The sequence below is a fragment of the Hippopotamus amphibius genome, chromosome 9, assembly GCF_030028045.1.
Source record: "Hippopotamus amphibius kiboko isolate mHipAmp2 chromosome 9, mHipAmp2.hap2, whole genome shotgun sequence".
In the NCBI taxonomy this organism is placed as follows: domain Eukaryota; kingdom Metazoa; phylum Chordata; class Mammalia; order Artiodactyla; family Hippopotamidae; genus Hippopotamus; species Hippopotamus amphibius.
The window spans coordinates 116,689,715-116,713,145 of record NC_080194.1 but is presented as its reverse complement, the minus strand read 5'-3'; the positions used below and the strand labels follow the sequence as shown (position 1 = coordinate 116,713,145).

At 38.2% G+C, this 23,431-nt stretch overlaps 1 protein-coding gene across 1 annotated transcript in view; it reads right to left on the bottom strand.

Annotated features, from left to right (window-relative positions):
• The window catches only part of LOC130861015 (phospholipid-transporting ATPase ABCA3-like), a 70,893-nt gene extending 56,163 nt beyond the window's left edge, over positions 1-14,730 (bottom strand). The window contains 5 exon segments of the mRNA XM_057749521.1: positions 7,711-7,797; positions 8,843-8,854; positions 11,655-11,805; positions 14,067-14,277; positions 14,605-14,730. Of these exon segments, the coding sequence (XP_057605504.1) occupies positions 7,711-7,797; positions 8,843-8,854; positions 11,655-11,805; positions 14,067-14,277; positions 14,605-14,730 (587 nt within the window).
• Positions 14,731-23,431: the final 8,701 nt, after the last annotated feature.

The window sequence follows — 23,431 nt, the reverse complement described above, 5'->3', positions numbered from 1 at the left end:
TAAAACCTTTGATTGTGAGTAACTTGTTCTGCAAGTGTTCCACAAGATGAGCAAACATTTCTAATAAATTTTAACTTGATAAAGGAGTGATGTCTTGCAACACGAGTAGTATGTGACACCGAATGTCACACGATCACAACCATGGGACTGGATGTGAATGAGGACGACATTCAAGAGCTGGTGGAGGAACAGGGCCAGGAGCTGACCACCGAGGAACTGATGGATCTGCATCGCGAGCAACAGCAAGAGGTTATGGAGGAGATCTCGTCTGCAAAGGAGGAGGAGAAAAAGGAGGAGGAATCCCTCACTTCAAGTGAGATTAGGAAGATGTGTAAAATGTGGAAACATGCAAAATTCTGTAGAAAAGCACCACCCAAATAAGGTTGTAGCAGTGCGAGCAATGAATCTGTTCAATGACAATATGTCACATTTCCGCAAAATCCTCAAAAGGAGGCAAAAGCAAGTGTCATTGGATAGGTTCCTTGTTAAATCTGCATGAAAAGAAAAAGATGATTTCCATTGAGCCAATAGATAGCAGTGATTCCATTAGTGATAGTGAAAGTCGTCCTCCACAATAACCCTCCTCTCTCTCATCTTCTACACACCAGCCATGAAGGTTTTAAAAGGTAAGTGCAGGTTAATTTGTTTATTTTTCTTTATATTTTGTATTTTCTTTATTATTTTGTATGATATTACAATATCGTAATCATTTTTATATGTATATTTTTGGGTTGTGGAACGAATCATCTGAGTTTCCATTATTTCTTATGGAGAAATTCGCTTTGATATACAAGTGCTTTGGATTACAAGCATGTTTCTAGAAGGAATTATGCTCACAAACCAAGGTTTTACTGCATTTGAAAGCTTTAAAGAAGTTTTTGTGTGCATTCCACCACACACAAAAACAGGTTAAGTATGTGAGGTGATAGACGTGTTAGTTAATTTGATTACTGTAATCACTCACAATGTATACATATATAAAATCATCGCATTTTATGTCCTAAATACACACAATTTTTAATTGCCAATTATACGTCAATAAAGCTGGAAAAAAAAACCTATGATCTTCTGGTCACCATCATCTTACCTTCTTCTGAAGTATTCTTTTAAATATATATATATTTGGCTGTGTTGGGTCTTTGTTGCTTTGTGCAGGCTTTCTCTAGTTCTGGCGAGCAAGGGCTACTCTTCGTTGTGGTGCACAGGCTTCTCGGTGTAGTGGTTTCTCTTGTGGAGCACAGGCTCTAGGCATATGGGCTTCAGTAGTTGCAGCATGCGGGCTCAGTAGTTGTGGCACATGGGTTTAGTTGCTCTGAGGCACGTGGAATCATCCCAGATCATGTCCCCTGCATTGGCAGGAGGATTCTTAACCACTGCACCACTAGGGAAGTCGCTATTTATTTTTTTACTTAATTGTTTTTATTGAGGTATAAATGACATAAAAAAAGCTATATGTATTTTATGTATACATGTAGAGGAGATTGAATTTAAGTATACACCCATGAAACCATCACTGTATACAATGGCCTAAACTTAACTGTGATCTCTAGAAGTTTCTTCCCCCCCCCTTTTGTTTTGATAGAAACAATATAAGATCTACTCTTAAAATTTAAGTATGAAATACAGTATTGTTAACTATATGCAATATGCTGTAGAGTAGATCTCTAGGACTTATTCATCTTGTATAAGTAAAGTTATATACTCTCAACATCTCCCCAATTCCCTTTTCCCCTAGTCCCCAGAAACCACTATTCTACTCTCTGCTTCTGTAAGTTTGAATATTTTATGTTTGTGATATAAGTGAGATTGTATGGTATTTGTTCTTCTCTATGTCTGGCTCATTTCATTTCCAAGTTCATCCATATTGGAGCAAATGGAAGGACTTCTTTTTTAAGGATGAATAATATTTCATTATATGTATAGACCACTTTATTCATTTTTCTATTGATGGACATTTAGGTTATTTCTGTGTTTTTGCCATTATAAATAATGTTTCATTAAACATGGAAATGCAGATATCTCTTATGTATCTTGACTTCAGTTCTTTGGATACGTACCCAGAATGGAACTGCTGGATCACATGGTAGTCTTAATTTTTTTTTTAGTAATCTCCATACTATTCTCCATAATGGCTGAACTGATTCACTTAGTTGATTGCTTCCTTTGTTGTAAAGAAGCTTTTTAGTTGGTTGCAATTCTACTCATCTAGTTTTGCTTCTGTTGCTTGTGTTTTTGGTGTCATATGGAAGAATTATTGCCAAAATCAATGTCAGTGAGTTTTTCTCTAATATTTTCTTCTAGGAATTTTACAGTTTCAGGTCTTATGTTTAAGTCTTTAATACATTTTGAACTGATTTTTTTTCTGTATGGCTTCAGATAGGGGTGCAATTTCATTCTTTTGCAATGAGGAAATCCACTTTTCCCAACACCATTTATAGAAGAGACTATCCTTTCTTCACTGTGTGTCCTTGGCACCCTTATTAAATATCAGTTTGCTGTAAATGTGTGGGTTTATTTCTGGGCTCTCTACTCTGTTCCATTGGTCTGTGTGTCTGTTATTATGGCAGTGCCTTACTGTTTTGGTTACTGTACTTTTGTAATATAGTTTGGAATCAGGAAATGTGATGCCCTGGCTTTGTTTTTCTTTCTCAGCATTGCTTTGGCTATTCAAGGTCTTTTATGGCTCTACACAGAGTTTTATAATTTTTTCTATTTCTGTGAAAAATGCCATGGGAATTTGCTAGGGATTGCATTGAATCTATAGATGGCTTTAGGTAGCATGAATTTTGTGTGTGTGTGTGTGATGTATGTTGAAACTGGGGTTGATTGATGGATTGATTGATTTTATTGAAGTATAGCTGATTTACAATGTTGTGTTAATTTCTGCCATACAGCAAATTGATTCAGTTATACATATATATACATTCTTTTTTATATTATGTTCCATTATGGTTAACCTCAGAAAATTGAATATAGTTCCCTGTGCTATACTGTAGGACCTTGTTGTTTATCCTTTCTATATGTAATAGTTTGCATCTTCTAACCCCAAACTCCCAGACCATCCCTCCCCAATCCTTCTCCCCCTTGGCAAGCACAAATATGTTCTCTATGTCTGTGAGTCTGTTTCTGTTTTGTAGATAGGTTCGTTTGTGCCATATTTTAGATTCCACATATAAGTGATATCATATGGTATTTGTCTTTCTCTTTCTGACTTACTTCACTTAGTATTATAATCGCTGTGTCCATCTATGTTGCTACAAATGGGATTATTTCATTCTTTTTAATAATATGGTATTAGCATAAATACAGACAAATAAACCAAGGGAATAGAATAGATAGCTCAGAAATAAATCCTCACATGTATGGTCAAATGATTTTGACAATGGAACCAAGACCATTCAAGGTGGAAGGGAGAGTCTTTCCAACAAATGCTGCTGGGAAACTGGATATCCATACGTGAAATAACTAAGTTGAACCCTTACAAAATACCATATACAAAAATTGATTTAAAATGGATCAAAGACCTAAATGTAAGACCTAAAACTATAAAATACTTAGAAGGAAACATAGGACAAAAGCTTCATGACATTGGATTTGGCATTGATTTCTTGGATATGATACCAAAGACACAGGTAACAAAAGGCAAAGCTGGCAAACTGTACTTCAGAAAAACTAAAAACTTTATGCATCAAAATACAATATCAACAGAGTAAAACCACAATCCACAGAAAAGCAGAAAATATTTGCCTATCATATGTCTAATAAGGAATTAATGTCAAGAATATATATATAAATTCCAAAACTCAGCAACAAAAAAGACTGATTCAAAAATGGGCAAAGGATTTAAATAGATATTTCCCCAAAGAATATGCATGAATGGCCAATAAGCACATGAAAAGATGCTCAATATCATTAGTGAAATGCAAATCAAAACTATAATGAGATACCACTGTATACCCATTACATGGCTACTAGCAAATAAACAGAAAACAAGAAGTGTGGGTGAGAAGGTGAAGAAATTGGAACTTCTGTGCACTGTTGGTGGGAATGTAAAATGGCGGAGCCATTGTAGAAAACAGTATGGCATCCCTTAAATAGTTAAATTTGATCCATTATCCTTGATCTGAATTGAGATTTCATAAGTTTTACAGTTGTAAGAGAAGATTCACAGAGTTTTAATTTATCCTTTCTTATGGAGTGCCTGTTCTAGAGTTTGACCCATTTTTCTAGTGGATATGCAGTATTTTGTTTCATTGGAGAGTATGATTGTATTTACATATTTTAGCTTAATGTACTTTACCAGATGTATATAATTCAAATCTCTTCTCCCACTCAGCTTTTGCACCACCTCAGTCCTTCTGGAGAATTTTGGTGAATACTGACTCCTAATATATCATAATATGATCCAAGTTATAATATCCCCCTATTTGCCTGAGTTTTATTGTATCAAAAGAAATAAATTTTCTCCTCATTGTGAAAAAAAATTAGAATTACCATATGATCCAGCAGTTCCACTGTGGGTATATTCCAAAAAGATTTGGAAGCCGTGTCTCAAAGAGATATCTGTATATGACATTCACAGCAGCATTATTCATAATACCTAAAATGTGGAGGCAACCCAAGCATCCACTGACCAAAGAATGGATGAACAATATGTGGTATATAATACAATGGAATATTACTCAATTTCAAAAAGGAAGGAAATTTTGCATTATGTTACAACATAAATGAGCCTTGAGGACATTAAGCTAAGTGAAATAAACCAGTGACAAAAAGAAAAATATTGTATGATTCCACTTATATGAGGCACTTACAGTAGTAAAAATCATAAAGGCAGAAAGTATAATGGTTGTTGCCAGGATAGGGGTAGGAGAGAATGGAGAGTTATTGCTTAATGGGTACAGATTTTCAGCTGTACAAGATGAAAAGAGTTATAGGGATGAATATTAGTGATAGTTGCACAACAACATGAAAGTATTTAATACCACTGAACTGTATACTTTAAAATGTTCAAGATGTTAAATTTATGTATATTTTAGCACAATAAAAAAATGAAGATAAAGAAGGTAGGAAAAGAGACTCTGTGACAAACATTGACAATAACCCCTAGAAGAGACAACCTAGGTATCATGGTCCAAGTTTTTAACCTGTAATTCCCAGTAGCAGGTAGAGCATCTATTGTGGAGATAATGGCTTTAACATTAATGAATTCATTTACTCATCCAAGAATGTTTTGGGGAATTGACTTGTGCGGCTGGTATAGTTTGAGGCCCCAGGTATAGTCAGTGAACAAAACAGCCATGGTCTCTGCCTGTATGAAGCTTGTTCTAACCTGGGCTCACAAAATAACTTTCTCACCATCATTTTTCTCCCTATGTAGCTTGCCTAGAGACAGACAAGAGGATATTTGATTGAGTGGCAAAGAGGCCATAATTATTATAAATCATTCTTATTATAGTTTGTTATTATAAGTTAATGAAGAAGCCTTTAATTATACGTATATGTGGTAAAACCTTGGTTTGCAAGCATAATTCGTTCCAGAAACATGCTTGTAATCCAAAGCACTTGTATATCAAAGCGAATTTCCCCATAAGAAATAATGGAAACTCAGATGATTCGTTCCACAACCCAAAAATATTCATATAAAAATGATTACAATATTGTAATATCATACAAAATAATAAAGAAAATACAAAATATAAAGAAAAATAAACAAATTAACCTGCACTTACCTTTTAAAACCTTCATGGCTGGTGTGAGGGAGACAAGAGAGAGGAAGGTTATTGTGGAGGACGACTTTCACTATCACTAATGGAATCACTGCTATCTATTGGCTCAATGGAAATCATCTTTTTCTTTTCATGCAGATTTAACAAGGAACCTATCCAATGACACTTGCTTTTGCCTCCTTTTGAGGATTTCGCAGAAATGTGACATTGCTCTGTCGTTATACAGAGTCATTGCTCGCACTGCTACAGCCTTATTTGGGTGGTGCTTTTCTACAAAATTTTGCATGTTTCCACATTTTACACATCTCCCTAATCTCATTCGAAGTGAGGGATTCCTGCTCCTTTTTCTCCTCCTCCTCTGCAGACGAGATCTCCTCCATAACCTCTTGCTGTTGCTCGCGATGCAGATCCATCAGTTCCTCGGTGGTCAGCTCCTGGCCCTGTTCCTCCATCAGCTCGTGAATGTCGTCCTCATTCACCTCCAGTCCCATGGTCTTCCCCAAGGGCACAATTTCATCTACAACTGGCAGCTCCTGTTCATGAGCAAGCCCCTCTAATAAGTCATGTCCAAGAACACAATCAGGCCACAGTTTTCTCCAAGCAGAATTGGAGAAATCCCACAGCGAGAGAGAGAGAGAGAACCACCACTGGCTCAGTTGTGATCATGTTATGTTCAGTGTCACGTACAATACTCATATTGCAAGACGTTGCTCATTTATCAAGTTAAAATTTATTAGAAATGTTTGCTTGTCTTGCAGAACACTCGCAGAACAAGTTATTCATAATCCAAGGTTTTACTGTATGTGTATATATATATATATATATATATATATATATATATATATGTCTTCTGTGAATTTAATTACCCTAAGTTAACTTTGAGGCACTGACAATATTAAATCCCTCAGTCTGAGAATGAAATCTAGACCCAGCTCTGTCATCACCCTATCAGAAAAAGGGCATTTTGTAAAACTTTTGATAGGTAATCATCTGACTTTGCTAGGTGACAGCCTGAACTCTCTGGGTATTTTCATTTTGAACTTCTACACAGTGCAAGAAACAAACCATGTACAAATTAAATAAATTAGGGAAACACAGGGGAGCAAAATTTGCCACCCCAAAATGTCTCTTTGGCGTGTGGGCCAGCTGAAAACAATCAAGGCCCAAAAGACTCAGGAAGTCTTTCTTTTTATCTCCACCTTAGCTGACTAAAAGATTTTGATAAAGGGCCTCTTCTAGGAACAGAGCTATTATGAGAGGTATCTGCAAAGAATACAGATTAGGTGTGGTGGGGGAAACTCAGGTAAGGACTAGAGATCAGAGTCCGCTTTGTGTCCCACAGTTTCTACACGGCCCAGCAAACATATTTTTACCAAACATTTGTTTTCTCAGCTCCAGGGGAATTGCTTTCCACCCCTTTGAAGTTCCAAAATCCTACCCCCAACATCTTCTTTTGTCTTTAGCTGAAGATGGGGTTTAAGGTGAGGGTTTCAGCCTTTTTAGTAAGTTACTTAGTGCTCCTGGGTCTCTCTCATGCATACACGTTGTTAAACTTTTGTTTGATTTTCTCCTGCTAATCTCTCACACATCAATTTAATTCTTAGACCAGCCAGAAGAACTTACAAAGGTAGTGGAAAATTTCTTCCTCCCCAACAGAAACACACTTAGGTCAAAATTTTAAAGTCATTTCTAGTACATACTCCAAGTTAAAACCAGAACTTTTTCTATGATGACATATTCTTTTTTCCCTTGACTAACTCCTAAATCTTTTACCGCAAAAATACACACACAACACCCAAGCTCAAAATCTTTACGTGTTCTCAGTTGAATATACAGAGTACATTAGAATAAAATACATAGGTTTGAAAATCCATAACTGCAATTACTTTATTCCAGTGCCAATTGGTGTGGTTTGCTCTCAAACTGATACAGGACTGTAGGAGTGGACGTTTGCTTTTTTTTAAAGGTCATTACTACTCACTTAAGGAAGACTTCTTCCATGGTAGTGATTGAAGCACCAAAGTTGGCAATGCCCAGCTCTTTTTGTTTCTTTTCCAGATCATCAGAGCTTCAAAACTGGAAAGAGAGAAGGAAGAGGAAAGGAAAATATTAGCACAAGTCTAGATATATTTTTTCTTTTCTTTATTTTTTCAGTATTTTCTATTAAAGGGAATTAAGAAAAAATATATGAGCACTTACTTTTTTTCCCTCAATTAATATTTAATTTTATTGCCAGTTGCATTACTCCCTATTGTTTTCTTAAAATTTTTTCAAGTGGTAAAACGTATGAAACAATTAAATTTAACATTTCATCATTTTAAGTGTTAAAGTCATTTAAGTTTAAATTCAAGCATCATTAAGCACGTTCACAATGTTGTGCAATCATCACCACCACCCATTTCCAGAACTATTTTACGATCCCAAATGGTAACTCTGTACCCATTCCTCCATCCCCTCAACTTCATTTTACTTTCTGTCTCTATTAATTTGCCTAGTCTATGTGCCTTATGAAGGTTGGAATCATACACTATTTGTCCTTTTGTGTCTGGCGTAATTTTTTCTAGGTTCATCCATGTTGTAGCATGTGTCAGAATTTCATTTCTTTTTAAGGTTGAATAATATTCGTTCTATGAATATTCTTATCCATTCATTCATCAGTGGGCAGCTGGGTTGTTTCCACCTTTCAGATTTTGTGAATGTTGGTGTGAACATTGGTGTACAAATGTCTGTTTGAGTTCCTGCTTTTAATTATTTTGGGTATATACCTAGAAGTGGAATTGCTGGATCATATGGTAATTCTATGTTTAACTTGTTGAGGAACTAGCATACTGTTTTCCACAGCAGATGCACCACTTTATACTCCCAACAGCAATGAACAAGTTTCCAATTTCTCCACATCCTTACCAATATTTATTTTTTGTGTTTCTGATTTGCCTTTCCCTAATAAGTAGTTATGTTGAGCATCTATTCATGTGCTTATTAGCAATTTGTACATCTTCTTTGGATAAATGTATACTCAAGTTCTTTGCCCATTTTTAAATTAGGATGTTAGGGTTTTTTTTTTTTATTAGATGAATTTTCAATATTTTGTTCCATAATAATTTCTGGTTAGCTATGGGAAAAATCTTTAGATCATTATTCTGTAATGCTTATTGTGAAACAAATGGAAATAACGAAGAAATATATACCTTATCAAATTTCTCCCCACTGTAACTTGATCTTTGATATAAATTCATTTGTCCTTCTAAAAAATTATCAATTTATTTTCTGTAAGTGTTAAGGACTATAGCTAGTTGATAAAAGTTAATTTATTCACATGTGGGTCCTACAGCAAATGGAAAAGAGTTCTCAAATTACAGGAGGTATAAGTTACTAAACAACAGAAAACGGACTCTCACCTCTCAGTTCAATCTGACCCTGCTTCCTATGACAACTTTTCACGTGACTCCTTGTCATTTTATTCTTTTTCTACTATACTGACATATTCTGTGAATTACATATGATATTGACATTTTATTCTGGTAGTTTTTTCTCTTTCAATAGTTGGTTTAAAATTACCCTATTAAAGAAAACTTCATTCTGAGCTCTTCTGAGCAATTCTTCCTCAACTTCACGATTTAGATTTCATGCTGTTAGATCCACTGTCCATGGCCTACAAACCCATAACTAATGTGTAGATATTAATCTGTGTGACTAGTTGCACATTTCTCAGAGATTCTTCCTCTCTCTCTCTTCCATGTCCAAAATACAAGGGTGAGTCAAAAATCATCTGCACTCTGGTTATATTAAAACTTCTGTTGGCTGCACTGTCTTATCAGCGCTTTCCGTTCAAGGCTACAGTCTCCCCAGTCACTGCTGTGCAGGTGTGAACGTGTTATATGAGTTCATTTGTAGCTGCGGTGTGAGCAAAAATGGATGCCCCACTTGTGATCTGCATGAAAGAAGAGCAGAGTTGCAATGATTCATTTTTTGTGGTCTGAAGGCGTGCACGTCTGCATGCTTCTGCCCACACTGTTGACATTCTGCAAAATCTTCGTTTTGAGGTGTTAAAGCATCCTCCCTATTGTCCTGATCTTGCTCCACTGGACTTTCTTTTACCTGTTTGGTCCCCTGAAAGCAGTCCCAAGGGGATAAAGATTCACTTCTGATGAAGTGAAGATAGTGTGCATTCGTGGCTTGCAGCTTAGCCTAAAATATTTTTTAATGAGGGAATATGAAAGGTTGTTGACAGATGGACAGAGTGTATTGAAAAGCAAGGAGATTAGGGGCTTCCTAGGTGGCACAGTGGTTAAGAATCTGCCTGCCGATACAGGGAACACGGGTTCGATCCCTGCTCCAGGAAGATCCCACAGGCCGCAGAGCAACTAAGCCCGTGTGCCACAACTATTGAGCCCATGTGCTGCAACTACTGAAGCCCACGCGCCTAGAGCCCGTGCTCTGCAACAAGAGAAGCCACGGCAATGAGGAGCCCGCACACCACAATGAGGAGTAGCTCCCACTCACTGCAACTAAAAGAAAGCCCGTGCACAGCAAAAAAGACCCAACATAGCCAATAAAATAAATAAATAAGTAAAATTAAAAAAAAAAAAAAAGAAAAGCAAGAAGATTATGTCAAAAAATGATGTATTTGTCTTTTCTAAAAGTTAATTAAAATAAATTCTACAGCCAGAGTACAGATAATTTCTAACTCACCCTCATATTTAGTAGGAAGACTTGATGAAGATATTACCCGTTTCTAAGTTTTTACATTTCCTATTTTAGACTTAATATTAATGATATATTCATTATTCATAGTTTCTTCTGATAATATAATTTGTATACATATTATATGGGTGGCAGATGTCGTGATAAGTTTAAGTAGCTTCTCTAACATGTTTCTTTCAGAGACACTCTGCAGTTCCAGATTTATGATTACCATGCTATGCTAAAAATACCCAACAAAATACCTGCTAAATGAATGTTCATATAATGAACATCCAGCTGTAGTTTCTTTTATTTCCCTTACGCTTCCTCATGGGTTGAAGGTCACCCCAATTGTCTCAATACTGTTCCATGCTCCTGCTTCTCAAGAAGGTTCACATTTACTCTCTGAATATAGATCCATCAAGTATTTCCTCTTCCTTTTATTCCTCTCCTAGGATACAATTGTTTATTTTCATATCTCTTCATTTATTAGAATTGTGGTTGCCTGACTCCTGTGTGTTATTTCCTTCATTCTACCCAGGAGGTCTATATCAGATAGATGTGTAGAGCAATGTCCCGGAAGTCCTTCATCTCTTCTTGTGTATGGCAGCCAACTTGTAGCTATGGGACAACTGGGTACTAATAACTTCAAGAAGATAAAAATGGCACACTCCCTGAAGGTTAATCATGAGTCTTCTTAGTTTCCATTTCTCGTAGCTGGGATGGGAGTCCCATGTAAGATTATCATCCGCGTGTCTCCCCTCTATAATTAATCTGGCTAACTGCTGAGGTCAAACTCCTGGTTTCCTCCGTGTCCTTGTCACCCTTTTTCCAAGAATCGCCATTTAAGCTATTTTCCCCCCATCATCTTAGTATTTCCCTATATCTTACTCACTGCATAAAAAGTTTGTACACCATCAACACCTTACCATTAGTTATCCCTTATTAAACCAAGAAGCTATAAGCACTAGGTTGCAAACCCACCTCCTACTGTGCCCCCGGCAAAAGAAAAACAGAAAGAAAAATATTAAATAAGCCTTGAGTGAACTTGAATTTATGTGGCAATCTTCTGTTCAGTGAGAGAAATCTTCAGCTGTGAACTTCTCAACTGTAGATGGCAAATGACAGCCATAACAGGATATTTGTTAGGGAAATACTACTCACTGAAGCTTACTAAATCTGGAAAATTAACATGATTTCTGGTCACCCAAACCATTCATCTAGGGCTCTCCGAATCTGTACCTGTGTGTATGCTCTTTGGGTAGGATAAATGATAATTCAGTTCCAACATAGCTCTCCAAAATGGCATCTGGAACATGAGACTGAATAATTGCAGAAATCTTTTCAGTATCACAATGTGGTTCCCTCTCCATGACTATGTGATATCCAGCACCTGAGAGAAACCATTTAGAAGAGCAAATGAAGCAGTTTTGTATTTTTTCATCTCCTTGTAGAGCAAATTTGGCCCTCCATGATTCAGGAAAACTTAGGTCCGCAAGGAAGAAGACGTGATATGTCACAGACATTTTGCTAGGACTCTGAGAAGCCTCACACCTAAAACTGCCAAATGTTACTCTAAGAACTAAGATGCTGAATAAATAGCAACTTCCTCTATAATTTCAATCACTTTCTTAGTGAATAATAACAATTTGGTGTATATAACCAGATATGGTAGATGTATGAAGAAAGGCCCCTGTTATATGGCTACTTATTTTTGAAACTGTAATCTTGATAAATATTCATTTATTATCACTGGCTGTCCACCCTGTATTAAGGATTAATCTTGGACCTGGGGATAGAGCAGTTAACAAAGCAGGTAAAAATTCCTGCCTTCATAAGAGCTACTTTCTAGTCAAAGGAGGCAGTTAATAATAAAGAGGAATAAGTTAGAACATATTTTGTTTTAGAAAAAATAAAGCAGAGAAGGGAGATATGAAATGTTGAAGGAATGTTGTTAAATTGTAGATGGAGATCCATGGAAAACCTGAGAATATGATTTTCAATTAAAGGCCTTAAAGAAATCAGAGAACTATTATACTTAATTAGTGCTTTGCCTATGTAGAGAAATTATTTTCTGGAGTTGGAAGAAAACACCATTGCTTTTAAATATATGCATTCCAAATGGTCATTGTATTTGCATTTATTTTTCTTATTAAGATTTTAAAAAAGAATACTAAGTTTAAGCATAGATCTCTTAGCTGATAATCTGATTTATTTACCTGGCTTATAGTAGGGAAGACACTATTATTCCATTTTACAAATGAGGCAGCTCACATCCAGAGAATGAAGTGACTTACCCATTATTTACTAGCTATGGGAACCAAGACTATTACAAAATAATACGTCAATAATACTGTTTTTCACTTTTCAGGAATCATGACACAAACTTCTCATTTGTCTTGTCCTCTTAGGACTGAAATCAATAGAAAATGCCTTCTTCTGCACAGAGGCACGGTGGTAGTGAGTGCTGAATGCTGACACCAACATGGAATTTCCTGTTCTATCAAAGAAGTGAACATAGATTCTAGGTTTTTAAGTAAAATGTTAAGAAATTCAGTTTAAGTTTACTTAAAGTTTAGCATCTATAAGAAGGGACCTGCATATCCCAAAGTATTATACCTTTAAAATATATTATGTATTATTTTATAATAATTAGTACAATTAGTGGATGCTATTAGAAATTATTATAAATTATTTATCAAAAGCATAGCTGTTTAAATGATGTGCCTCTTAACTCAGGCACACTCAATTCAAACGGCATAAGTCTAATTTTGGATATAGAACCCCAATGTAAAACTCAAACCTATAAGATGATCATAAACTTTGAACTAAATGGATATATAAATATGACTTAGATACATTTTTGATATATGTGGGCCACAGATTTTTATTCTATAAAATGGGGTTGTTGTTTTGCATATTAAATATGCTACATAAAGTGCATACGATAGTAACCAGTTTAGAGGAAATAATTAATGAACTAAAATAGTGAGTAAATGAAGAAGGAATTCGTCCTTCATTATCTCCATTTACATTTATATCCTCTGATTTTGGATTCCTATTACTGTAATTTTAGCCCTCATTAGTTCACTATTTGATGTATCAATTTTATCTCCTTAAAAAGCTTTATTAAAGTCCAGGACTGTTTTATTTCACTTATATGATTCTTTCATTCTATATTACATCCTTACTATCAATTGCCACATTTTAGAGTTATCTCATCACACTGGGGATTTGATATTGGTTTGGCAAATGAGAAACTAGGTTCAGAAACAATTGATCTCTTTTCTTTCTCTCCTCATCAATTAAATAAATCAATTACTCAATAAAGTAAACATATTTGAGGGCACCACTGCATTCCAGGGACAAAGAAAACTGCGAATAGAACCAAATGGGAGAAATAAGCATGGCCTTTGCAGGTTGATAAAAGCATTTCCTAAGTCTAAAGCTATGTATTGGAGAAAAAGTGAGCATACAGAACGAATACCTAGATTGTAAAGGGTCTTAAAAACCAGTCAGAATAGTTGCCACCTAATTAATAGGACAGAGGAAGTCATTGAGGGTTTTGATGCATAGACAAAATATCACTGAAATCTTGTTAGAAGAATATTGTTAAGGCATCAATATCCTAAGAATGATCAAAGGGAGAGAGACCATATGTTTTTTTCAGGAAGATTGAAGAGCCACAGCACTGTAGGGTCCCCTTGACCATGATGGCAATTCGGTCACCCAGGAGGTCAGCTTCATCCATGTAGTGGGTGGTCAGTAGGATGGTACGATTGTGTTTAAATTGCTGAAGGACATCCCAGGTGATTCTCCTTGAGACTGGGTCCATGCCAGATGATGGTTCATCAAGTATCACTACCTAAAAGCCAGAAGAAAAATTTCACAACCACTGAAAAATTGATGCTATTCTACACGTGGGATAATTTACTATTTAAGGGGAACACATTTAGGTGAAGACAGAGAGTCTAGACTAAAAATAGTGGTAAAAATTCTAGGAGAAAAAACAACTCCAAACTAAACAGTGGAGCCAATAATGCCAATTCCCTCTGATTATTATTGGCAATGTTCCTTTAAGGTTCATATCAACTCTCAGGTTTCTGTCAAGTGAGTTTTCTAGACCAGTTGGCAGAAATCCATTTTTAGTGCCCCTCACTCTGCCCTCCCCCCATTCTCTCTTCCTTAATACCTTGGAGCCCCCTAAAAGTGATATAATGATGGAGAGTTTGCGCTTCATTCCTCCACTTAGTGACTTTGAAAATGTGTCACGCTTTTCTAGCAGGTTAAAAGCAGACAGCATATGGTCAGTTTCCATAGGGGATATCGTTTGATGTATACTTTTTACCTTGAAAGAGGAGCCAGAATTTACATGGTGCATTCAACTTTATCCTCAGAAAGTTCTTAGATCATAAGTTGTCTTATGTATAGAGATAAATGAAGTTTCTTGTAACTATATCCCTAAAACATTTTATACTAGCTATTTTCTGACATTAGCTATGTAGCGTCTTCTTCCTATGCCCCCCTTTATGTCTAAAGGAGAGTTCCTAATTTTTTTTCAGAATTTATAAAGACACCTGAAGCTTATGAACAGAGGGAGAAAAGAAACGTATCTCTAGCTTCCAGGTATGATGAAGTAAACACACACACCCATTTATCTCCTGCTGAACTCAATGATTAAACCTAGAGAACTAATAAAAGGTAAACATCAGCAGTTGGATAGGGAAGAACACCATAATTTGAACTGCCACTGAACCAGTGTTGAGTTTACAGTTTTGGCTTATGTATCCCCTAGCCTGAACTGAAAGCAATCCAAAGTCTTGAAGTGAGCGCTGTAGTTCAGAAAGGATGAGATGAAGGAGAAACCTTCTAGTTTTGGCTTGAAGAGTGGAAAAGGGGAAACTCCTAAAGCTTTGCGAAAGTGTGGAAGGGGCAATCCCATTGCTTCCTCTGAGGGCGGGGAGCTTTCTTCTCAGTTCAGTTGAGCCATGGCTCAGAAAAGACATACCGAAACCCAACTGCTTTTTACCATTCTCTCTGTCTTCCTGCCACTTGGTTGTGGCACAATCATGAAAGTGGGTGATTTCTGGCTGGAGGAATCAGAATGCTGGGGAGAGGAGAGCACAGAGGAGCAGGAAAGTGATACCATAAAGTTGTTTATGAATTCATGTGTTTCCCTCATTATTTGCATATATGGATCTAATCAGTATACCAAACTTTAAAAATTACACTAATGAGTAAACTCCTAACCAGGCGTGAGCTGGCCAATGGATAACGTACATAGGAGAGACTGGAATAGCACTGCAAAGACTTTGAATCTGACATTGGGCCCACAGCCCACAGATAAATTATAAATAAGATGCAGAGTCTCATGAGGTATTGTTGAAAACATCCAGGATGAAAACAAAAACTAACCGGCACACAAAGAATCATAAAAGTCTCAAGTCACGTAGGAAGACAATCAACAGACCCTAAGGATCGGATGGCACAGATGTCGGGATTCACATAGAACCATCAGAGAGGGCAGCTGGGAGCTAACCTTCCTGCCAGTCATGCTGTAATGGCGTCCTGCCTTCGATGTCCTTGCTGAGGTCCCTGCTGCTGGGCTCCAGCCCCAGAGTTAACCTAACGTGGTTAAGACGGTAGACTAGAAGGACTCTACGCTCATCTCCTCTCATGAGCACATCAAAATCACAACAATATGCAGAACAGTCATTGCTGAAAAAATCTGAAACCTACCAAAAAAGATCTCCTACAACTAACGACATAAAGAAAGAAACACAATGAGACAGGTAGGAGGGGTGACTCACAATGTAATCAAATCGCATACCTCACAGTGGGCAACCCACAAACTGGAAAATAACTATATTACAGAGGTTCTCCCACAGGAGTGAGTTTGGAGCCCCCATGTCAAGCCCCCCAACCAGGGGTCTGGCAACAGGAACAGGCCTCTTGTCTTGCACCTTGATGCTTCCTCACGTATGTCACCTCCTTGGCCCCTGCAGTTAATTTTTCCCCTCAAAAATATGAATTTTAATTATGAATGTTTGCAGAAACACTTTCCTCATTTCAGATTATGGTAGAACTCTTCCAGAATCTTTCATCGTGTTCAGTCTGTGTCTGACAGAGGTGTTCAAGGGCCTTATTGATAATTCGGGTCAGGAAACACGCTCAGAGAGGATGCTTTATGGGATGGTCGACGCAGATAGCACAGCACGCCAGTTAGATGTGCCTCCGCTTTTACACAGCCACAGTGCTTTAGTCTTCCTCCTGGTGAGCAGATTCCCAATAAAGTTTCCGCAGAAAATAGTGGCTCCCCCCCATCCTTTGTTTCCCTTGTACAGACTGTAAGCAGAAGCTGTTCACGCTTTGCCATTTGCTTGCTCCACACCTTTATTTTTTTTATTTTTTTTATTTTTTGGGGGGTACACCAGCTTCAATCATCTGTTTTTATTGCTCCACACTTTTGCTACCATAATTTTCTGTGCATTTGGTTAATATCTGTGTCAGAATGACTATCTGTAATGAACACACTAGTACTTTCCTAAGACTTTGATCGTCAGTGTAGAAATATATGAAGGAGAAAGTAAAGACCTTCCATGATCCCTCCCCCATCCAAGATAACCAGTGTTCAGAGCATTTTCTACTACAGTAGAGCAGTTTACCCAGAGAAAGGTAAATACCACACATAGTAAAGCACATACACAAATATAACCCGGTGCCTGGCACGTAAAAGATTCAGTAAATTTTTGTTGAATGCATGTATAATACATACACATTGAAGAGATATATGTTGTAGTTTCACATATATTTGTTGAATGAATGAATCAATCTATACTTCTATATATAAATATAGGTTTATGTGTAATTTTATTTTTTTTAGAAGCAATTATTTGATGCTGTTTTATTTTTATTTTTTAAATATTTTATTTATTAATTATTTTTGGGGGGTACACCAAGTTCAATCATCTGTTTTTATACACATATCCCCGTATTCCCTCCCTCCCTCGACTCCCCCCCACCCTCCCTGTCCCAGTCCTCTAAGGCATCATCCGTCCTCGAGTTGAACTCCCTTTGTTATACAGCAACTTCCCACTGGCTATCTATTTTACACTTGGTAGTATATATGTCTATGCTACTCTCTCACTTCGTCTCAGCTTCCCCTTCACCCCCTGCCCCCCCACACCTCGAGTGCTCCAGTCCATTCTCTACATCTGCGTCCTTGTTCTTGTCTTGTCACTGAGTTCATCACTACCATTTTTAGATTCCGTATATGTGAGTTAGCATACAATATTTGTCATTCTCTTTCTGACTTACTTCACTCTGTATGACAGACTCTAGGTCTATCCACCTCGTGACATATAGCTCCATCTCATCCCTTTTTATAGCTGAGTAATATTCCATTGTATATATATGCCACATCTAATTTATCCATTCATCTGTTGATGGGCATTTAGGTTGCTTCCATGTCCTGGCTATTGTAAATAGTGCTGCAATGAACGTTATGGTACATGTTTCTTTTCGGATTGTGGTTTTCTTTGGTTATATGCCCAGTAGTGGGATTACTGGATCATATGGTAGTTCTATTTGTAGTTTTTTAAGGAACCTCCAAACTGTTTTCCATAGTGGCTGTATACTGTTTTATGACTTGCTCTTTTCACATCCTAGTAAATCATGGCTGTCTTTTCATGCCAGCATATATAGATCCACCTCATTATTTCTAATGGCTCTATGGTACTCCTCTGCATGGAAACTCCATTTTATTTAATCTGTTCCTTACTGATGGTCATTTACATTGCTGCTTTCTAATGTTTCTGTATTCAACATTGTTGGAGAAAACATACGTATATGCGCGTATTTGTAGGAATTGCTAGCTCAAAGAATTGTACATTATGAATTAATAGTTACCGCCAAACTGATCTTCAAGACCCTTTTTACTAATTTATATTTTCACTAAGAGTAGATGAGGGTTCTCTTTCCTTACACCCTCACTTACACTGGGTATTATTATTTTTAAAAATTTCTACCAATCTGGTGGATGGTAATGATGTCCCATTGTCTTAAAATTTTATATAACTTTGAATGCTGGTGAGATGGAGTGTCTGTCTTTAGTTTTATTGGTCTTTGGGAATTTCTGTGTAAATTTCCTTTTTTATTTCCTTTGTCCATTTTTTTTTTCAGTTGCATTGTCCTCCCCCCCACTTTTTTCTTCAATTTATAGGAACGCTTTACAACATAAAGATATGTTCTTTGATAAAAGCCTCTGTCAACTTTTTTTTTGGGGGGGTCACTGCCCAGTTGGGTCTTGTTGCTGCATGGGCTTTCTCTGGATGTGGTGAGCAGGCGCTACTCTTTGTTATGGTGTGTGGGCTTCTTATTGCGGTGGCTTCTTTTGATGTGGAGCACGGGCTCTAAGTGCACAGGCTTCAGTAGTTGCGGCACATGGGCTTCATTGCTCCACGGCGTGTCGGATCTTCCCAGACTAGGGATCGAACCTGTGTCCCCTGCATTGCCAGGCAGATTCTTAACCACTGCACCACCAGGAAAGTCCTGTTAACTTTTTTTTAATTGAAGGTTTTTTCTTATTCTTTTGCTTGTTTTTTTAACTCTGTATTTGTGTCTTATGTAGGCAAGTTCTCCAGTGTTGTCCTTTATAATTTTTGATCTTGCCATCATACTGAGAAAGGAGAATTTGAATAAAATTAAATAAGAATAAAAATGTGAATGAAAATTTGAGAAAAGTGATAGGTGATAACAGAACTGTCAGAATTCTCATTTAAAAATTACCCTTTTTCATCAAGCCTGTGGGGCTGTAATTGTAAGAAGCACCACTATTTGTTTATCAATAGGAAAGAAAAAGTGCCGACAAATTAAACTGATACATTATTGACTATTAGATGCATCCTGATTTCAGACATGTTAAAATGTGAGAAAAATATGCATGTTAGAATTGATGACAGGTGTTTTCTTTCTTTTTTTTTTTTTTTGGTTTGATCTGTTTTTTTTTTCTTTAAGAACTTTTATTGAGATACAATTGACATACAATAAACTGCATATATTTAAAGTGTAAAATTTGATACTTTGTTTCTTATTAGGAATATATATATGGCAATCCCAGTCTCCCAATTCATTGGATGATAGGTGTTTTCTTAAGCTGAAGGATTCACAGCGTAAGAAATTTAAAGTATATAAATGGACACACAATGAAATGTAGGTCAGGATGAGTTCATTAAAAGGAGGTCCGGTTCTATTACTTTCCTGCGTAAATCTTCCTGGTGCTGAAATCCACATGATTCATCAGGTGTCTGGATGCCTCCTGATTTTATTTTCAATCACAGTAGCTATGACCTCGCCACACTGCCCTCCTGCTGTCCTCTGAGTGTGCCCAGCTTGCTCTCACCTCCAGACCCTTCCTCTTCCTCTTCCCTCGGCCTGGAACTCTTTCCCCTCGTTTTGTTTGAAGGGCTCCATCTCATCACCCATGTCTCACTTCTGCTGCCACCTCCTGTTTTAGGCATACTCTGCTCTCATCATCCTCTTCGTTTCTTCATAGCACTTAATACTCTGACGTTACCTTGATTGTTCGTTTGTTTAATGATTCTCCGTCTCTCCCTCCCAGAGGGGGTGAGCCTCAACAGCAGGGACCTCTCCTGTGTTGTTCATCGTTGTATCCCAGCACCTAAAACAGTGCCTGGCACACAGAGATCGTCGATGGAATAAATATGTACCTGAATGCTTGGGTGAATGAATGTCTGTGTCTTTGTAATCCAGTGCCTGGCACACAGAGATCGTTGATGGAATAAATACGTACCTGAATGCTTGGATGAATGAATGTCTGTGTCTTTGTAATCCTTCTCAACTCCTGTGTGGAATTGGTTGAGTAGAAAGTAAAAAGAGCAACAAATCAAAGCATTCCAGAGTGGTGTCAGGCATTTCAGCTGAGCCCTAAGAAGGAGAAACTCTCTAGGGAGAGGATTGTCTCAGACAAGGCAAGCTTAGGGAAGGAAGGAGCATGCGAGGAGGCCGAAAGGCCCGTGTGACTGGAACAGGCAGCGAGGAGGCGTGTGTGGTTCAAGATGAAGCTGAAGAAGGCATCCGGCTGCATCACGCAGGCTCTTGTAGGCCAGGCCAAGTAGTTTGGACCCTGTTCTAAGGGAAGTGAGACCCTGTTATGCGCTCCCACAAGACCACACCCTTCTTTGTAGTGTTCCCCACACTTGTCCACCCTTCACCTTCCCTGCTGGATTGCAGGCCCCATGGGGGCAGGAGCATATCTTTTTGTTCATCAGTTTCTTTCCAGGACGTAATGAGAACTCAGTAAGTATTCCTGGGGGGACAGGTGGACAGACAAACAAGCAAAACTTCTACCTGGTCCAGAAATCCACCTGCGGCTGTCTCCATTTTATAACCCCCCTGCCTTTTTTTTTAAAAAACTGAAGTTCTAAGAAAATCTGTGGGCCTAAAAGAACTCCTTGCAATCCTAATAATAAGTGTCTTTGAAGACGTGTAATGAATGGGATTGATGGGACTCACTGTAGGTCAGTAGCACATAAGAGCACATCTCTCTTGAAATGCTGACTTGGAGGTGATGGAAGAGATCACAGCTTGTATGCACTGTGGATTGTGTGTGTGTGTGTGTGTGTGTAACTACCGTTACATTGTGTACATCTTCCACTTTCTCATGCCTTTCATAGGCATGAGCTTAATGAGGCATATAATTAAAGCCTGTATGAGCTTTTGCTCTGTAACAAACCACTGCAAAGCATGTGGCTTAGTATAATAGCCATCTGTGTAGCTTGCAGTCCTGCAGCCTGGCAATTTGGGTTGGATTCGTCTGGGTGGAGCTCCTCGACACCGGCCTGTATTTAATCATCTGTGTTCTGGTCTTCACAGAAGACCTCCACGACACACCAGCATCGAGCTAGGCCAAGGTGTCCCCTTTCCTTGGATTATAGCACCCTAAGTACCTCCGTAAATTTTTCATGATGACTCTAGGTTAAAAAACATAGCAGCAGTTCTGTTTATTAATAAGTCGGGTTCAAGCATTGTAAGTATTTATGTCCTAACAACTTTTTGGTCTTTTGAAAAAACAAAACCACATACATCGTAAGAACAAATACTCTTGTTATTTCATTTTTAAATAACGACAGTTACTTCTAATGGGATATGTGCTCCTGTCAAGCACTTCATGACCTCACCTGGGAGCCACATTGGACACCACCGCCTGTTCCTCTTGCAGTATTGCAAGTGACGTTTGAGCAGTAATGACTGTTTCATCACAGTCACATTTGAGAAATCAGCTTTGCAGAGATACGATGTCATTAAAAGGAGTGCGAAGAAGTCTCATGTGGAAACTGACTGCCTCGAGCTGGTGCTTTGCTTGTGTCTGGTGCATGTTGAGTATCTCTCTGTTTCCCTCAAAAATTTAAAACATCCTACCCTGCCCTTGTGAGTTGGTTGTGCCGCCCCAGGGCACCTCAGTACACAGTTTGGGCTCCATGGAGCTCAGCACTTTGACATCACCCTTAATCTTAGGCATTACCGTATGAGGTTCCATTGTACGCATTTTATATTTAAAAGAGAGGTGGGAGTGCGTAATCTGTCACGTGACTAGGAACTGGCAGAGCAGACATTTGCTCTCAGGGCTGTTTGAGACCAAAGCTGGTTCCTCTGCAGATGCACTCCAAAGAGAGCTGTCATCTTGGGAACCATGTCCTGGTTAAGCATGTTAAGTTTTCTCTATCCGAGAATAATCAGGGCTACTTAAGAGTTTTTAAAATTTAACATTGACTGATGATCTTTGAATTTTTGTGTGAACGTTTAATGCAGGGTTTCTGATGTCAGCCCTCCTGACACCTGGGGCTGGATAATGCCCTGTTGGGCGGGGGCGGGGGCGCTGTCCCACACAGTGTATGATGTTTGCCAGTGTCCCTGACCTCTCTACCTATTAGAGGCCAAGGTGTGACAACCAAACATGTCCCCAGGCACCACCAGATGTTCCCTAGGGACAAAGTTGCCCAGGTTGAGAACTGCTACTTGAATGAAATGATGACTAAGCCCGAGAGTTGGATTTTCATACTTGTCTCTTCATTCTGGCCATGTATAAATTGGTTCTTAATTTGTTGTTGTTGTCGTTGTTTTTGAGGCAAGGAATACAACTTTATTCAGAAAGCCAGCAGACCGAGAAGATGTGGTTCTTAATTTTTTAAAAACTATATCATGGTGTTATGTGTCCAGGGGTTCTCTTAAATCCTCTTAGAAGTCAATCCTCTCGAGACTGATCACAGAAAGAAGTACCCGTAGCAATTCCGAGGTTTTCAGTCAGTGTTAATGGGCTTTGGGCGGGTATGGGCTATTCCTTTGGAAAGTTGTTCTTAAATGAGTATCACACAAAAATGCTTTTAATATCTCCCATTTTTCTCTTAAGAAGTAGAATATAGAACAAAAGGAAGGGATCGTGGGTCTCATTTTGATGAGCAAGGTCCTTTTCTCACCTGGTCTCAGAATAGTTGCTTGCCCTGTTGTGAAAACAAGCAGTGATTCCCAAATGCCTGTGTGCCTTCTTACAAATAACATATGTATATATGTTTAAATATTTATTATTTTGGCTGCAGCGGGTCTTAGTTGAGGCATGCTGGGGTCTTTAGTTGCAGCACGCGAACTTCTTAGTTGCGGCATGTGTGCAGACTCTAGTTCCCCCACCAGGGATTGAACCCAGGCCCCTGCATTTCACAATAGAGCAAGCAGGTGCCTTCACATCCTTCCTGTTCTTTTCTGGACCCGGTTGTTACGGTGCCTGGGGCTGACTGGGTGTCCCAGCCCTTCGGTGGTTTCCTGGCATCTAGCAGATTCCTAGGAGGTATTTTTAGTAGCTTACGGGGTGTGGCCAAGAGTATTTGAACCAGCTGAATGGGGTTCTCAAGAAAATGAGGGAGAACCTGCTTACATGCTGTTTCGCCTTTCCCACACTTTTTGCTGTGGGTTCTCAGGAGGGAACCTGAATTCTTAGCACTGATGCA